Source organism: Salvelinus alpinus, chromosome 17, assembly GCF_045679555.1.
Source record: "Salvelinus alpinus chromosome 17, SLU_Salpinus.1, whole genome shotgun sequence".
In the NCBI taxonomy this organism is placed as follows: Eukaryota; Metazoa; Chordata; class Actinopteri; order Salmoniformes; family Salmonidae; genus Salvelinus; species Salvelinus alpinus.
The window spans coordinates 39,802,719-39,819,898 of NC_092102.1; the positions used below are offsets into that span (position 1 = coordinate 39,802,719).

General features: G+C 44.5%; 1 protein-coding gene and 1 pseudogene across 1 annotated transcript; both read right to left on the bottom strand.

Annotated features, from left to right (window-relative positions):
* Nucleotides 1-186: 186 nt before the first annotated feature.
* dhx35 (DEAH-box helicase 35) lies at nt 187-16,540 on the bottom strand. The gene is made up of 20 exons (XM_071348902.1): nt 16,383-16,540; nt 15,608-15,735; nt 15,423-15,515; nt 14,815-14,892; nt 14,515-14,619; nt 14,356-14,417; nt 14,152-14,221; nt 13,587-13,646; nt 13,015-13,127; nt 11,530-11,626; nt 11,291-11,449; nt 7,142-7,352; nt 6,825-6,949; nt 6,329-6,574; nt 6,033-6,110; nt 4,685-4,814; nt 4,504-4,585; nt 4,330-4,401; nt 3,976-4,087; nt 187-2,606 (listed from the first exon to the last, which is right to left on the bottom strand). The coding sequence occupies exons 1-20, from the start codon at nt 16,441-16,443 to the stop codon at nt 2,568-2,570; spliced, it is 2,121 nt and encodes a 706-aa protein (XP_071205003.1). The 5' UTR covers nt 16,444-16,540; the 3' UTR covers nt 187-2,567.
* On the bottom strand, nt 2,120-2,225 carry LOC139543307 (U2 spliceosomal RNA; annotated as a pseudogene).
* Nucleotides 16,541-17,180: the final 640 nt, after the last annotated feature.

Consider the following 17,180-nt stretch of genomic DNA (forward strand, 5'->3'; position numbering starts at 1 on the left):
GCAATAAGCACCTCGGGGGTTTGTGATATATGGCCAATATACACCACGGCTAAGAGCTGAGTCCTAGCACTCCATGTTGCGTCGTGCTTAGAACAGCCCTTAGCCGTGGTATATTGGCCATATACCACACCACCTCAGGCCTTATTGCTTAAGTTTAAACCATTTAACAGACACAGACAGGCATAGTTGAGCCCATGACCATACGGCTTTATTTCAAGATGTGGAGGGATACAGCTGCTTATCAGAGCTGGGCAACTACAGACTACAGATTACACTGTGGCTTTGTGACAGACGCATTAAGATTCTCAGCACAGAGGAACATCAGTCATCTCACAGTCAACTACATTTGTGCAAATCTACATTGTGATCTTAGCAGTGTTCTTAAAAGACTACAATTTAACATGCAAGAGTATTTCACTTGTAGTCATTCTACTATTCAGATTGCATTGGATCATCTATGGTATGTTAGTTTTCCAGAGTTCAGAGGCAGTTATATTGTACCTAGAAAGGACAAGGAATTGAAAGTTAAAACCATGCAGACATAAGTCAATAAAGTAAGGACAGTAACCTTACTGAAATGAAAGCAGGCCCTATGGGTTTGTTTGTTTTCTTACTCTAAAGCTTTTGGGGGTGATTTTTTTTCTCCAATAATAATAGCACTCCTAGAGAAAAACAAAGAAAATAAGGAAGAGCAAATCAAGACAGGAGCAGGGGTTGTTGTAATATATGGGGTGAAACGTACTTAAAAATGGGCCATGCTATCCGGTATCCTTCTGACGTCCCTACCCACCCATTGAAGTTAAAATGTAAAATGTTAGGGTTATGAGCAGGGACATCCAAAGGAACCAAGATAGCAGTGACCCATAAAAATGTGTGCCTTCCTTTCTGTTGAACATTACTGGTCTTGACACAGACAATGGTGTACAAAAGAACAACTGATTTATGCAAACCACAACCAATGGTGAAAAAGGGAAACAGTGGTGGGCCAAAGAGAAATGGCTCAAAAATATACAATGCTTACATTTTTTAGGCTTCATATGCATCTCTCAATGCACTTATTCGTATGGAAAAATGGCACTTACATTTTTCAGTTTTGATTGCTTCTTTTGCACTTAAAATGCTTGATGGGTTATTTGCACATTTCATACCAAAATGAAATGTGAAATATGGTTAGATCATTTGGCACAGAACGGTTAAAAAGGCCACTATGTTTGAGATAGACAGTAGTAAAGAGTTGTAGAGACACTGTCTAAAAGCAAAGAGGTCTTTTTCACAGTAATAACCCAGAACGCTACATTCTGTGTCGACACATCAAATCCTAAATGGAATTTCCATCTGTGGCACAAGCTTATAGATCTGTGCCACTGAGTCAAAACACTTATGATTGAAGATTGCAGGGTTCTCGAACTCTGGTCCTGGAGAGCCATTAGGTGTGCTGGCTTTTGTTCCAGCACTAACACATCTGATTTAGCTAAACGTGATCCAGATTGAAGACCATGAGTAGTTGATTGATTGTGTTGGGGCTGGGTTGGAACAAAACCCTGCTGTTCCCGTATCTCTCCAGGAGTGGAGTTGGGGATTCCTGTTCTAGAGACAAGTATTGGAAAAAGGAGACCGCTAGCCTTGGTACTGACAGCTACAGTAGGATGAGACTAGCACCCAGTCTAGGGGAGGAGCAAATTATTACAAAATAAGATACACATTTTTTGCACCCCCCCCAAAAAAACGTTTCACATCCTCACACTCAGTCTTTGTTTATTTACCGCGCCATGCCACGACGTAAAAACAGAGGCTGGAATTCAAATCAAACCCCCCATAGCAATGTTTACACAGCATCTTGGTTTTACAAATTACTGCACATATACACACACACAGATTATCTTAAACTGGAAGCATCTACCTGTGGAGTCTAGCTGGTGTTGGTTGAGATTTTATTTGACCATGGGGAAAAAGAGCTACTGCGTAAATACTACAGGGTTCGATTGAATTGAGCCCAAAGCCATAAAAAAATAACCATGGAACCAAGGACCAGGTATGGTACCCCCATTCCCTGGACCCGAGCCTGCTCTGTCTCTATATGTACAGGTGTGGATGGGACCTGGTCTATCTGGCCATGCTGGAAAGGACAGAACTATAAAGCTCTCCAACCATACTATAACTTTCAGACATTAAACTGATAAGAACAGATCCTACATTTGATCTAAGCCAAAACGCAGACAGGGGGGGTCCCCTAACCCTTCAGTAAATTCAGAACAAATAGCCCATGTACATGCTCATTTGTTCTGTCCGTTTCAGAATGGCCCTCTAGTGACTACCATGTGGAATGAGAAATAAATATATAATACATCTTTGTACAGGGTGATAAAGGGGAAGAGGGTATCAGAATGGGGGGGGGGGGGGGGGGGGCACAGTGTAGGTTTAGGAGGGGTGTTCTCCTTTCTCCTCTTCGGGTCTTACCCAGTACCCTGCTTCCCATGACTCTGTTCCCCTAACGCTGGTCCTCTCTGGGTGAGGGGTTGGAACCAGGACGTAGTGGTCAGAGTTATGACAGGCGGACAGAAACCAGCTCAGAGGACCCTGGATCTCTTGCTGGTTAATGACCCATGCTAACAGATGGGGAGAAGGAGATACAGACAGAGAGAGAACAAGAGGGATATAAAGTGAATCAGAGAAAGACTAAGATAAACATATCATATGGTAGTGTTTTATTAGAATGCCCATTAGTTGTTCCTGAAGCAGCAGATACTCTTCCTGGAGTCCACACAGAACATAACACAGAACATCAATAGACTGTTCTACATACATAAGATTAGATCCAAAAAAAGGTCCTACGGACAGTTACACGCATGCTTACATACACTATACATACACAAAAGTAGGTGGACACCCCGTGAAATTTGTGGATTCGGCTATTTGTAACGTGGCTCCGTCATAGGATGCCACCTTTCCAACAAGTCAGTTTGTCAAATTTCTGCCTTGGTCGACTGTAAGTGCTGTTATTGTGAAGTGGAGACGTCTAGAAGCAAAAATGGCTCAGCCGCAAAGTGGTAGTTCCAAACTGCCTCTGGAAGCAACGTCAGCACAATAACTGTTCGTCGGGAGCTTCATGAATTGCGTTGACATGGCCGAGCAGCCGCACACAAGCCTAAGATCACTATGCGCAATGCCAAGCTTCGGCTGGAGTGGTGTAAAGCTCACTGCCATTGGACTCTGGAGCAGTGGAAACGCGTTCTCTGGAGTGATGAATCACGCTTCGCCATCTGGCAGTCCGAAATCTGGGTTGCCAGGGAAAAAAACACTACCTTCCCGAATGTATAGTGCCAACTGACGGTTGATGGAGGGGGAATAATGGTCTGGGGCTGTTTCATGGTTCGGGCTAGGCCCCTTAGTTCCAGTGAAGGGAAATCCTTTACACTACAGCATACAATGACATTCTAGACTATTCTGTACTTCCATCTTTGTGGCAACAGTTTGGGGGAGGCCCTTTCCTGTTTCAGCATGACAATGCCCCCATGCACAAAGCGAGGTCCATACAGAAATGGTTTGTTGAGAACAGTGTGGAAGAACTTGACTGGCCTGCACAGATCCCTGACCTCAACCCCGTCGAACACCTTTAGGATTAATTGGAATGCTGACTGCGAGCCAGGCCTAAATCACCCAACATCAGTGCCCGACCTCACTAATGCTTGTGGCTGAATGAAAGGAAGTCCCTGCAGTAATGTTCCAACATCTAGTGGAAAACCTTCCCAGAAGAGTAGAAGAGGCTGTTATAGCAGCAAAGGTGGGACCAACTCCATATTAACGCCCATGATTTTGGAATGAGCTGTTCTACAAGCAGGTGTCCACATACTTTTGATAATGTAATGTACATACATAGCCCTAATATGTGTTATGGGCGTGCTTTGTTCTTTTCTCAGAACAAACAAGCGAGAACAAAAAGAGTAGAGTATTAGAAAGACAGTGTTTTTCTCCTACCTTAGCCTGCTTGTAAAAGTGGGGAGCAAGCTCGACCAACCAGGAGGACTCTACAGCTGTGACATCACGCATGTAGTACTTAGAGGTCTGCACGACTTCATTGAAGACAACCCTGGGGGAGGACATGGCAGTGTTAGACGCATATATCTGGGAGATTCATTCCTCTCCTCTGAGACCCAGACATATTTGATCTATTCCAGAGCTCGAACACCTGATTCAGTCAACTATCAATTATGCCCTTGAGTAGATGAATCAGCTGAGCTAGTTTAGGGCTACAACAACATAGTGAAACCTCTGGGGTCCCCAGGGAGAGGTTTGAGAACCCTTGGACCAATGTAAAAGCCAAATCCTCACCACTTCGTAGGCTTCTCTCCAAACAGCACAGAGTTGGGATGGATGTGAAGCTCTCTGTCATCCCGTAGAGTCCTTGGAAACAGAAGGTGTGAGGGGATGAATTAACTGTAGAGACATTCAGCCTAGTCAAGGCAAAAGCAATGAGCAACAGTGTTTCAGGTAGTTGGTAGTCACCTGTAGGATCCTGAGTGGTGCATGCGGGCAGCGTTGGCAAAAAACCCAGACACAATGCATCTCAGGATCACATCCGGGTCACCTGGACAAGACAAAAAACACAATTTCCTGTTTAATTTGAACACCGTAAAGAGGCGCACATAAAGGATACAAACAGGACAGAAATGTGGGGTATACACACCTTCGCTGGAGGTGCGTGGCACCTTGAATTTATTCATGAGTCGTCTGAGCTGTTCTCGAACAGTCATGGCTCGCTGCAGACCCTTGTAGTTGAGGAAGTGTTCCTGACACCACTGAGAGCTCTTCTGGTGCTGGAGGGATGAGAGGGGGTAGACACAAACCAGTTACATGTATTTGACCTTTTGGTCTAGCATTTAGGTTTTATTCCCTCTGGAAAATAACAAGGGTACTTACAATGAACAAAAATATAAACACAACATGTAAAGTGTTGGTCCCATGTTTCATGAGCTGAAATCCCAGAAAATGTTCCATAAGCACAAAAAGCTTATTTCTCTCAAATTTTGTGCACAAATTTGTTTACATCCCTGTTAGTGAGCATTTCTCCTTTGCTAAGAAAATCCATCCACCTGACAGGTGTGGCCATCAAGAAGCTGATTAAACATGATCATTACACAGGTGCACCTTGTGCTGGGGATACTAAAAGGCCACTCTAAAATGTGCAGTTTTGTCACAGAACACAATGCCACAGATGTCTCAAGATGAGGAAGCGTGCAATTGGCTTGCTGACTGCAGGAATGTCCACCAGAGCTGTTGCCAGAGATTTGAATGTTAATTTCTCTATCATAAGCTACCTCCAACATCGTTTTCGAAAATGTGTCCGTACGTCCAACCGGCCTCACAACCACAGACCACGTGTAACCACACCAGCCCAGGACCGCCACATCTGGCTTTTTCACTTGCGGGAACGTCTGAGAACAGCCACCCTGACAGCTGAATAAGCCTGCACACTCACCAGACATGTCACCCATTGAGCACATTTGGAATGCTCTGGATCAACATGTAAGACAGCGTGTTGCAGTTCCCACTAATATCCAGCAACTTTGCACTGCCATTGAGGAGTGGGACAACATTCCACAGCATGATCAACTCTATGCAAAGGAGATATGTCGCGCTGCACGAGGCAAATGGTGGTCACACCAGATTTCTGATCCACACCCCTACCTTTTTTAAAAAGGTATCTGTATACATAACTGAATTCCCAGTCATGTGAAATCCATAGATTAGGGCCTAATGAATCTATTTAAAATGACTGATTTCCTTAGATGTAAAATCTTTTAAATTGTTGCATGCTGCGTTTATATTTTTGTTCAGTATAGTTCTCAGAAATGCAAATGCTTAGTAAAGCTGATCTTTAGCACCAAGTCCTGAAAAGATATCAATCTAAAATGTTATATCATTCAGAGTGTTTTGCTGTTCATGGACCATGTTCATATAAAAAGATTCAGGTTTTTCACTGCTAAACGGAAGGCTTCATTCCCAGCGGTGGCCCATACAGTGGCAGTGCCCACCTTGATGAAGGCTTCGTACACATTGAGCATGGTGAGATGATCTCCTTCCGCCACAGCAAACTTGCGATGCTCCCGCGCCTATGGAGGAGGGAGGAGGATGGGAGCAGAGAGAGAAAAAGAGACGGGGAGACATGCAGACAGAGAGGGAGACGAGAGGTGATTAGGATGGTAGATGCCGTGCTTCTCAGACACAGGTAAAAGCTTTGGAGTCTCGAAGCACAGAGACTGACATACAGATCTGCACAACAGAACATTTTAGACTGGGCATTCAACATGATGACATGTGCAACACTCACTGCTGGTTTCTTCTGATTGGCTGGCACCATGAAGATGTTTTGGATCTGCATCATGGCTGCTATGGTAACGATCTCCTTGGAACAGCCAAAGTTTCCTGACTCCAGCAGCATCTTGGCAAACATGGGGCTGAGGGGGAACTCTGCCATACGCACGCCCATAGGGTCAGTCAGACGACCATACTGGTCCAGACCCCCCAGGGCGTAGAGCAGCTCCAGGGCTTGGACCATGGACTGGGCTGGAGGAGGCTAGAGTGGGAACAATTATAAAGTTAGTTTAATACGCAGGCTATCAAAGTTTATCATTTGTTGACAACCAGTCTTGGTGCTCTTTGAGTCAATTCACCATCTTTCAGAATTGTGAGCCTTTCACAGTGCTCTTAATCTTGTGTACAGACTACTTCAGCATCTGACCAAATTCCAAAAGATTTTAGATCTGAGTAAACCCGAGATTACAGTGCTCAAAACAAAGTACACACATTGTACTGGATGGACTCACAGAGAGAAAGCTGAATCGCAGCACGTTGTCTATGCCCAGAGCTTTGAGCTGCAGGATGACAGGGGCCAGGTTGGTGCGCTGCATCTCGGGAACCGTGGACGCAGGCAGCTTCTCAAAATCCTCCTCTGGAGCACAGACAGGTCAGAACACACACACCGCAGTACAGGGCTGCATTCCACACCCTTCCCCTGCTGTCATTCACTCTCCATTGCTGATCTGAGAAAGCTTAGAGCTTTCTTGACACTTTTTCCCCCTCACCGATGGCCTTTTCTGATAACACACACACAGAGACCCCCCCCTCCCTCACACATACACACCTGTGTATAGTCTGAAGCACTTCCCGGCTCGGTTGCGTCCCCCTCGTCCTGCCCTCTGACTGGCTGAGGCCTTGGAGATGGGCGTGACCACCAGCGACTCGATGGTAGTGCAAGGGTTGTATGCCCGCAGCTTGACAAACGCACAGTCGATCACAAACACGATGCCGTTGATGGTGATGGACGTCTCTGCTATGTTAGTGGCCACCACCACCTTAGCGAACCAGAGAGAGCGCTTTAACATAGACCGCCCACTCCTGTATATCCAATACAAGGCTTTGCAAAGGGGAATTGCACATTGTGAATTGATTATAAAGCACATGCTTCAGCCACTCAGATGATTTCATCCTGTGGCAAAAAGTGTTTTCATCGCTCGGTACTCTTAAGGAAGCTTACCGTATACCCATGGCTGTCCTATGTCCAAGCAGAGGTATAAAAGCATTCTTTGCCACAAACTACAATCTGGCCATCTGAGAACTTGACATTAACTTTTCTTTGCCACTTGTCCTTCAGATAAATAGGACAGAATTTTTACTTGCCCAAATGTTAAAGTCACCTGTCACGTTACCCCCACCCCTGGAAAAGGGTCTCCAACACCAACTAGCGGGCCGACAGTTGGCTAACCCTGCTGTAGGTTATGCGCAAATGTTAAAAAATGCAATTAGCAGGAAAACACCGTTCTCAAAAGCCCACAGATTAAAATATCAGTTAGAATTTAAAGGGAGATCTAATGATGCATCAACTAGCATGGTTTACTAATATGACTAGGATTATCACCAACTAGCATGGTTTACTAATATGACTAGGATTATTATCAACTAGCATGGTTTACTAATATGACTAGGATTATTATCAACTAGCATGGTTTACTAATATGACTAGGATTATCACCAACTAGCATGGTTTACTAATATGACTAGGATTATTATCAACTAGCATGGTTTACTAATATGACTAGGATTATCATCAACTAGCATGGTTTACTAATATGACAAGGATTATTATCAACTAGCATGGTTTACTAATATGACTAGGATTATTATCAACTAGCATGGTTTACTAATATGACTAGGATTATTATCAACTAGCATGGTTTACTAATATGACTAGGATTATCACCAACTAGCATGGTTTACTAATATGACTAGGATTATTATCAACTAGTATGGTTTACTAATATGACTAGGATTATGCCTTTGGCTGCTGGACAATAAAATAACATTGATTTAAAACCAATAGAACATGAGAAAAAGGCTGGTTGCATTGTCATATTAAGCATTATAAAATACACTACATGACCAAAAGTTTGCACGTCTAACATCTCATTCCAAAATCATGGGCATTATTATGGAATTGTTCCCCCCTTTGCTGCTATAACAGCCTCTCTTCTTCTGGGAAGGCTTTCAACTAGATGTTGGAACATTGCTGCGGGGACTTGCTTCCATTCAGCCACAAGAGCGTTAGTGAAGTCGGGCACTGATGTTGGGTGATTAGGCCTGGCTCGCAGTCTGCGTTCCAATTCATCCCAAATGTGTTCGACGGGGTTGAGGTCAGGGCTCTGTGCAGGCCAGTCAAGTTCTTCCACACCCATCTTGACAAACCATTTCTGAATGGACCTCACTTTGTGCACGGGGGCATGGTCATGCTGAAACAGGAAAGGGCCTCCCCCAAACTGTTGCCACAAAGATAGAAGTACAGAATCGTCTAGAATGTCATTGTATGATGTAGCGTAAAGGATTTCCCTTCACTGGAACCATAAAAAACAGCCCCAGATCATTATTCCTCCTCCACAAAACTTCAGTTGGCACTATGCGTTCGGGCAGGCAGCGTTCCCCTGGCATCCGCTAAACGCAGATTTGTCTGTCGGACTGCCAGATGGCAAAGCGTGATTCATCACTTCAAAGAACAGGTTTCCACTGCTCCAGAGTCCAATGGCAGCGAGCTTTACACCTCTCCAGCCCAAAGCTTGGCAATGCGCATAGTGATCTTAGGCTTGTGTGCTTGCGGCTGCTCGGCCATGTCAACGCAATTCATGAAGCTCCCGACGAACAGTTATTGTGCTGACGTTGCTTCCAGAGGCAGTTAGGAACTCGTAGCGAGTGTTGCAACTGAGGACAGACAATTTTTACGCGCTTCAGCACTCGGCGGTCCCATTCTGTGAGTTTGTGTGGCGCTAGCAGGGCAGAAATTTGACGAACTGACTAGTTGGAAAGGTGGCATCCTATGACAGTGCAACATTGAAAGTCACTGAGCTCTTCAGTACGGGCCATTCTACTGCCAAAGTGTGTCTATGGAGATTGCATGCCTGTGTGCTCAATTTTATACACCTGTCAGCAATAGGTGTGGCTGAAATAGCAGAATGCACTAATTTGAAAGGATGAACACATACATTTGGCCATGTAGAGTAATTCCCTCAACATTTCTATGGTCGTATTTTAGGCTAGGCTACTTTGAAACAAGGTAAGATATGCTTCATAAAATGACATAAAACATCCAGGTTTTAAACAATTAAGTCTATGGTTAAATAGTTTCAACATGATGACTGCCTCCGCTAACGTGACCATTTGATCTGAACACTACCGTGCCTCGAGTATGTCAACAGAATCAACTAGCATTATTTTTATTCTGTACAGGCTTCCTTCATGTCACTCTGTCATTTACATTAGTATTGTGGAGTAACTACAATGTTGTTGATTTGATCCATCCTCAGCGTTCTCCTGTCACAGCCATTAAACACCAACTGTTTTAAAGTCACCCTGGTCTCATGGTGAAATCCCTGAGTGGTTTCCTTCCTCTCCGGCAACTGAGTTAGGCCCCTGTGTCCTTGAAGTGACTGGGTATATTGATACACCATCCAAAGTGTAATTAATATCTTCACCATGCTCAAAAGGGATATTCAATGTCTGCTTTTTTAAATTTACCAGTAGGTCTGACTTTAACTGACTTGTCCGGAAGGGCCCATACAGATCCGAACACGACTGCTGCAGTAGAGAAAGAAATTTTATAATTTATGCTGCTGCTCTTGCTTTTCACAAGAACGGCGCTTTCTCTTGGTCAATCATAAGTCATCAAAGTGGCAATAGGCTACAGTCATAGAGCATCGCTCAGTGTGTGGCAAAAGTTAGGAGATATCTAATCAGTGAAAGATGGAATTAAAATTACGGAATAAAAAGGAGAAGGATAGGCTACAACGACCAAGAGCAAACAGGTAGGCAGGCTGCTACTTAATATTCTGAATGGAGTTATTTGTAACTAAGATGAGAAAGTGTATGAACTGCAGCATCAGTTAGCCTAGCTAGCTAGCTTAATTAGCTTCTCCTGGTTCGATGCAGTCCAAGACAGGTACTATGTAATCATATTTGATGATAAATAACCTACCTATGGCAGCCCTTAGTCTATTATAGCACGAGTCGGCTTGGTTGGTTGCCGTCTCTCCTCCCCTTGTCACTCGCTCACAGTATGCCCCCTCCCCCGTCTGCTAGAGTGGTACCTCTCTCCCTCCTCTTGTGCTTTATCAGCTCTGGTTAATAAAGTAGCTTTTCTGATGCTTTGTTCACCCAGAGCGGACTGGGATCCACCTAGGACTATATGGAACGTGTCCTAGATGACCCCAGGTCCGTTTGGAACGGGTCTCTATATTTAAAAAGATTATGCATATTGGGTCCGGGTGGGAAAGACCCAGATCCATTTCAGAACCGGTCCAACTTTTTGAATCCGTGAAGACCACTAGTGTGAAATCTTTTTGAAGGCACTGTAGGCTTTTTATTTATGTACATTAAAACATGTATTCCAATGTTAGCCTCTCTGATCAGAGTAATTGTTTGATATTGGGATGTGTGATTTTATTTTCTTGTCCATTTGGACAACCTAAATCTATATTCTTCTTGTCCGACAATAAATAAATATGTCCATTTGTTTTTACTTGTCCCGGACAAGACCCTGCGTCTCTTTAGGACGCTGATAGTGATACATGCATCATATGCAGTACCCCTAGACCAGCTCTCACCAACCCTGGTCCTAGAGACCTAGAAGATGTGCAGACTTTTGTGTCAGCCCAGTAACAAAACAACTAATTTAACATTCCATTGATCAGGGTTGATGACCACTGCGTAGGGACATTGGGACGGAGCACAGAGGCAGATTGAAATTCACCTTGCGGACAGTAGGGGGCGTCCTCTCAAACACCTTCATCTGGTCAGTGTAGGGCAGGCCTGCGTACATGGGCAGCACCTTGAGGTATTTCTTCATGCCGAGACGGCCCAGAGCTCTGGCCTGCTCCTGGAGCAGAGACACCACCTTCTCCACTTCCTCCTACAGGACACACACAGGTCACACACAGGTCACATGACAACAAGTACCCAGCTCAAAATCAAACCGTAAGAGAAACACACCTGTCCAGTGAGGAAGGCCAGAACATCTCCATCATCCTCAGTCTCATGGATCTTCAGCACCGTCTCCACTGTGGCCTTCACATAGTCTGGGACTGGGCTGGGGACAGAGAGATAGGGGAGACAGTGTATAATGACTGGTCTGGGGACAGAGATAGGGGAGACAGTGTATAATGACTGGGCTGGGGACAGAGCGATAGGGGAGACAGTGTATAATGACTGGGCTGGGGGGACAGAGCGATAGGGGAGACAGTGTATAATGACTGGGCTGGGGGGACAGAGAGATAGGTGAGACAGTGTATAATGACTGGGCTGGGTGCACAGATAGATAGGTGAGACAGTGTATAATGACTGGGCTGGGGGCACAGAGAGATAGGTGAGACAGTGTATAATGACTGGGCTGGGGGCACAGAGAGATAGGGGAGACAGTGTATAATGACTGGGCTGGGGACAGAGATAGGGGAGACAGTGTATAATGACTGGGCTGGGGACAGAGCGATAGGTGAGACAGTGTATAATGACTGGGCTGGGGACAGAGCGATAGGGGAGACAGTGTATAAGGACTGGGCTGGGGACAGAGATAGGGGAGACAGTGTATAATGACTGGGCTGGGAACAGAGATAGGGGAGACAGTGTATAATGACTGGGCTGGGGACAGAGCGATAGGTGAGACAGTGTATAATGACTGGGCTGGGGCCAGAGATAGGGGAGACAGTGTATAATGACTGGGCTGGGGACAGAGCGATAGGTGAGACAGTGTATAATGACTGGGCTGGGGGCAGAGAGATAGGGGAGACAGTGTATAATGACTGGGCTGGGGACAGAGCGATAGGGGAGACAGTGTATAATGACTGGACTGGGGGGACAGAGAGATAGGTGAGACAGTGTATAATGACTGGGCTGGGGACAGAGCGATAGGGGAGACAGTGTATAAGGACTGGGCTGGGGACAGAGATAGGGGAGACAGTGTATAATGACTGGGCTGGGGACAGAGCGATAGGTGTGACAGTGTATAATGACTGGGCTGGGGACAGAGCGATAGGGGAGACAGTGTATAATGACTGGGCTGGGGACAGAGCGATAGGGGAGACAGTGTATAATGACTGGTCTGGGGACAGAGAGATAGGGGAGATAGTGTATAATGACTGGGCTGGGGACAGAGCGATAGGTGAGACAGTGTATAATGACTGGTCTGGGGACAGAGCGATAGGGGTGACAGTGTATAATGACTGGGCTGGGGACAGAGCGATAGGGGAGACAGTGTATAATGACTGGGCTGGGGACAGAGATAGGGGAGACAGTGTATAATGACTGGTCTGGGGACAGAGAGAAAGAGAGCGCAGACAATGTGAGGAGATGCTCAACTCAGTCTGTCCTGAGCTTGATTAATTCTGACACCAATTAAACATTAAGGATGTGGGGCTGTAGAATGTGATCATATGTGACAGGTTTGGAGTCAGAAGAGACGCTCAGAATTCCATGGAATACCTGACAGTGTAGAAGACGTCAACAGGGAAGGTACGTCCCTCCACCGTCAGAATTCCACACGTATCCTTGTTAGGATCTCCAGTCTCATTCAGGTTAAAGAACTCTTGGAATTTCTGCAGCCAAGGTGATAACATAGGAGTGGGTAAGATGTAACCAGTTAAACAGGCTTGTCACTGGCATGACCACAACAAAGGAGTTGTTTGTTTCTAAGACAAAATAGATATTTTATCCAACTGTATTTGCAAATGTGAAATGTAACTGTACCTAAAGCGAGATTCGGCTGAGCTACACAGGGAACAGCATTACTACAGCAATTCTGAAAAAATCCTATGAAGCAAAAATTGCTGAGTTGGCTAACATAAAAACCATTTCTGCACAAGACAAACAAAAAAAATACAGCCTGATGTCCCATCTGGCTTGCTGACTGACGCATTCATGAGCCGACTGCACTATCTTGGTAGTACATTTCAGATGTCAGTGCACTGTGGTCTCTCATGACATCAGCTCATCTCTCCCGGTTGCTTTGTTTCTCTGTACTGAAGCATTACCATCTTAATGAATCAGAGAATCACCTTGGCATCCAGAGTGGCAGAGGCCACTATCAGCCTGAGGTCTCTGCGCTTCTTCTGAATCTAGAGAAGGATGAAACGAGGAGATAGCTTTATTTATTAGATTTAATAGATTTCAGATGCATTGTAAGCCTAACTGAATGCATGGTCAGTGGAAATACATTACAGTGAAGTAGATAGAGCTGTTAAAGCTGTGAATCCTTAGTTGCTACATACATTTCTTGACTTATAAATTGAACATACGCCCATTGATTCTTGAAGAACATAACTTATAAATGCCTGATGAGCTTAGTTCAACGGTCATACCAATCAGAAACGCAAAATATAAGCTTGTTATACTCCAATGTTTGCAAACAAAGTCAATATAACATTGCATAGCCTCAAAACTCAAGTTTTTATATCATGGATGGTCAGTCCTCAGATACATAGCTGTGGCTTTGAATTTAAGAGTGGTTTCATTTCTCCAGGCCCATCCCTCAGCTGTTTACCAAAACATAGGCAGGGTAAACACTTCTCTATCTTTTCAATTAAGGATTCCAACATTAAAGAAGACATGCACAGAAGCTACCTTCTTTAGCAGGCCGATGGCTATGTCCGTGTAGAGGGTTCTTTCATGGGCCTCGTCGAGCATTAGGACACTGAGGAGGAAAGATAGACAGATCCCTGGGGTTAAAACAGGATGAACCCAGACTGTGAATCCACCATTGATATTCAGTCTGAGGCTAGTATGGCGTAGCCAATACTAGATCAGTTTGTTAGTGAAGTTATTCACCTGTACTTCTTCAGTAGAGGATCAGCCATCATCTCTCTCACCAGCATCCCATCTGTCAGGAACTGAGGGAGAAAAAGAAAATTCACATAAGGAAAAGATCCAAGGAATTGATGGTACCACTATGTGTCAGGGGACATGGCGACAGGCTGACTGTAGTACCTTAATGCGGGTGGCATGGGGGTCAGAGCAGTCATCAAAGCGAATGGTATAGCCCACCTCATGCCCCAACAGGGCTCCACGCTCTTCTGCCAAACGATTGGCTACCTGACAGGAAGAGAGAGGAAACAGCCTCAGTGCCCCCCTCTAAAAAGTGCCAAAATACAGTTATTTTAATAAAGTTATATCGTTCTTTGCAACTCTTTAAAATTATAAAAGGGGACTATTTGATATTCAGGGCAGTAAGCGGTCCAAAGGGCCGGCAGAGCTTAAGGAGAATGTGAGGGAGATAGGAGTACTTACTGAGATAGCAGCCACTCTACGAGGCTGTGTCACACCAATCACCTTCCCCTCAGCTGCCCAGCCAGCCTCCAGCAAATACTGAGGTGGAGAAAGAAAGGAAGGGGTAAGAGAGAGGGGAAGAGTGGGATGCAGAAGAGCAAGAGAAAGACAGAGGACAAGGGGGAGTGTGAGAGAAAGAGAGCGAGGGGCATCAATATAAAGTCTAGGACAGCCTACTCAGCAGAAATTAAGTCCCACTTGATTTGCTCCGAACCCTGGTTGCATAGAAGATAAAATGGCTCGTAAGCAGCGGACAAGGTCACTCTCCCGCTCCGTAAGAAGGAAGCTGTGTGAAGGGTATCAGTCCACTGCTGCAGTGTCCTGCCTGGAGGCTGTTCTACTGGCTGCAAAACAACTCAGCTTCACTAGTGGAAGACTGGTGTGTCCATATTATTCTCCACAGTAATGAGTCAAGTGTTCCCCTACCCCAACTTCTATTTTAATCTGTCCTACTTCATGAGAATGGTCAAAATCCTTCATATTTAGTTAGAACTAGCCAGATATGAACTGCTGCTTGAGCCAACTCTGTCATTGTCAAGCCTGGCTACTGTATATTAGCTTATCCAAACCTGGGGGATCTGTGTAGTCTTCCCACATCCTGTCTCTCCTACGATGATCACTGTCTGGTAACTCTCCACCAAGTAAAGGATGTTGTTTCTGTGCTGAAAACAACATGGCAGACATGTCAACAGGGCTCCTATGATTTTAGTAGAAACAATAAAAAACACTTTACTAATGACAGTTGATGAGCAACCTTGAAAACAGGAAGTTTCTGTCGCTGCTTCTCGATGGACAGCGCGGTGTGAGGGTTGAAAATTATGGGGGAGCCTGTCGTTTCTGTCGTGACATGCCGCTCCTCCGATATCCCGGGGGCCTCCGAACCTTAGACACAGACGATGATGATGATGTAGGATAATCAAAGATCGGCGTAAATTCATGATCAACCGTAATCAACGCCGCAATGAAACAAATACAACATTGATAAGATGACCTAACACCACAGATTGTTTCTCTGCATAGTGAAATACTGCTGACAGCTTGGATTCAGCTAACGTTTACATAACTAACGCCTGATATGATGACGGGCCAATATAGCTATAGATACATTTTTACTGCAAAGGGACGTGCAAAATCCTTATGCATAACCGAGCGGGAACCGAATGATAGTAACTAGCTAGCTAGCTAGTTAATTAGTTAGCTAGTTACACCCCTTTACAACCTAGCCAATGTGGCTTGACAACGTATATTTTGTCATGTTGGGCAACTTAAATACGTTCTCAATCCTCAAGATATCAGTAACTAGTTACTAACGTTACCGTTAGCTAGTTAACGTTATAACTAGCTAGTATCGTGGACAATGGACCACAGCAGTAACGTTAGCGATCATAACACAACGCAGGCGGGAAAAAACGTTGGTTATCTGCTATAAATGTCTTACGCACTAATTCACATGCACAAATGAATACACTTTTTACGTGAAACAACCAAATGCATGCAATCATTGTCTAATTTAACAATATTGCGCTTACCCGGTTTCCAAAATTTCATCGTGGAGAGGGGGGCCGCCATCTTGGCTTCTACGTCACACATTTTTTCTAGCCTAATGGTGCGTTCAACACAACTGAGAACAAGGAAAAATACGAGGTCAAATCATGACGTCGGTAATCTTCAGGTCAGAAAGTCGGAGCTCAAGCAAGATGCCCGAGTTTATGACTTGGAATTCCGAGTTGGATGACCGTTCAAAACTATTTTTCCAGGTGATAAGAGCTCCAATCATGACGTGAGTAATATTCAAATCAGAAAATCCGAGCTCAAGAAAGATACCCGAGTTTAGGACTTGGAATTACGAGTTGGATGACCGTTCAAAACAAATTTTCCAGGTTGTGCACGTTTTTTACGAGTTCCCAATTGTCTTGAACACACTGAGGTCGGATGTCGGATATTTCGATTTCCGAGTACCCAGTTCCTAGTTGTTTTGAACGCGGCAAAAAAAACATAAAACGCGGTGTTAGGAATATAAGTGTTTATTATTTTGACCACAATATGGCACAAATGACCATAGGTTAAAGTGAATGCTTTATGCTATATACAGTGTATATATATACAAAACATTTTTTATGATTTATACAGTACATACAGTGCCTTGAGAAAGTATTCATCATACCCTTTGACTTATTTCACATTTTATTGTTAAAGCATGAACAAACAAACAAAAAATCGCAACCATCACAATACCCCATAATGACAAAGTGAAAACATGTTTTTAGAACTTTTTGCAAATTGATTGAAAATGAAATACAGATATATCTAATTTACATAAGTATTCA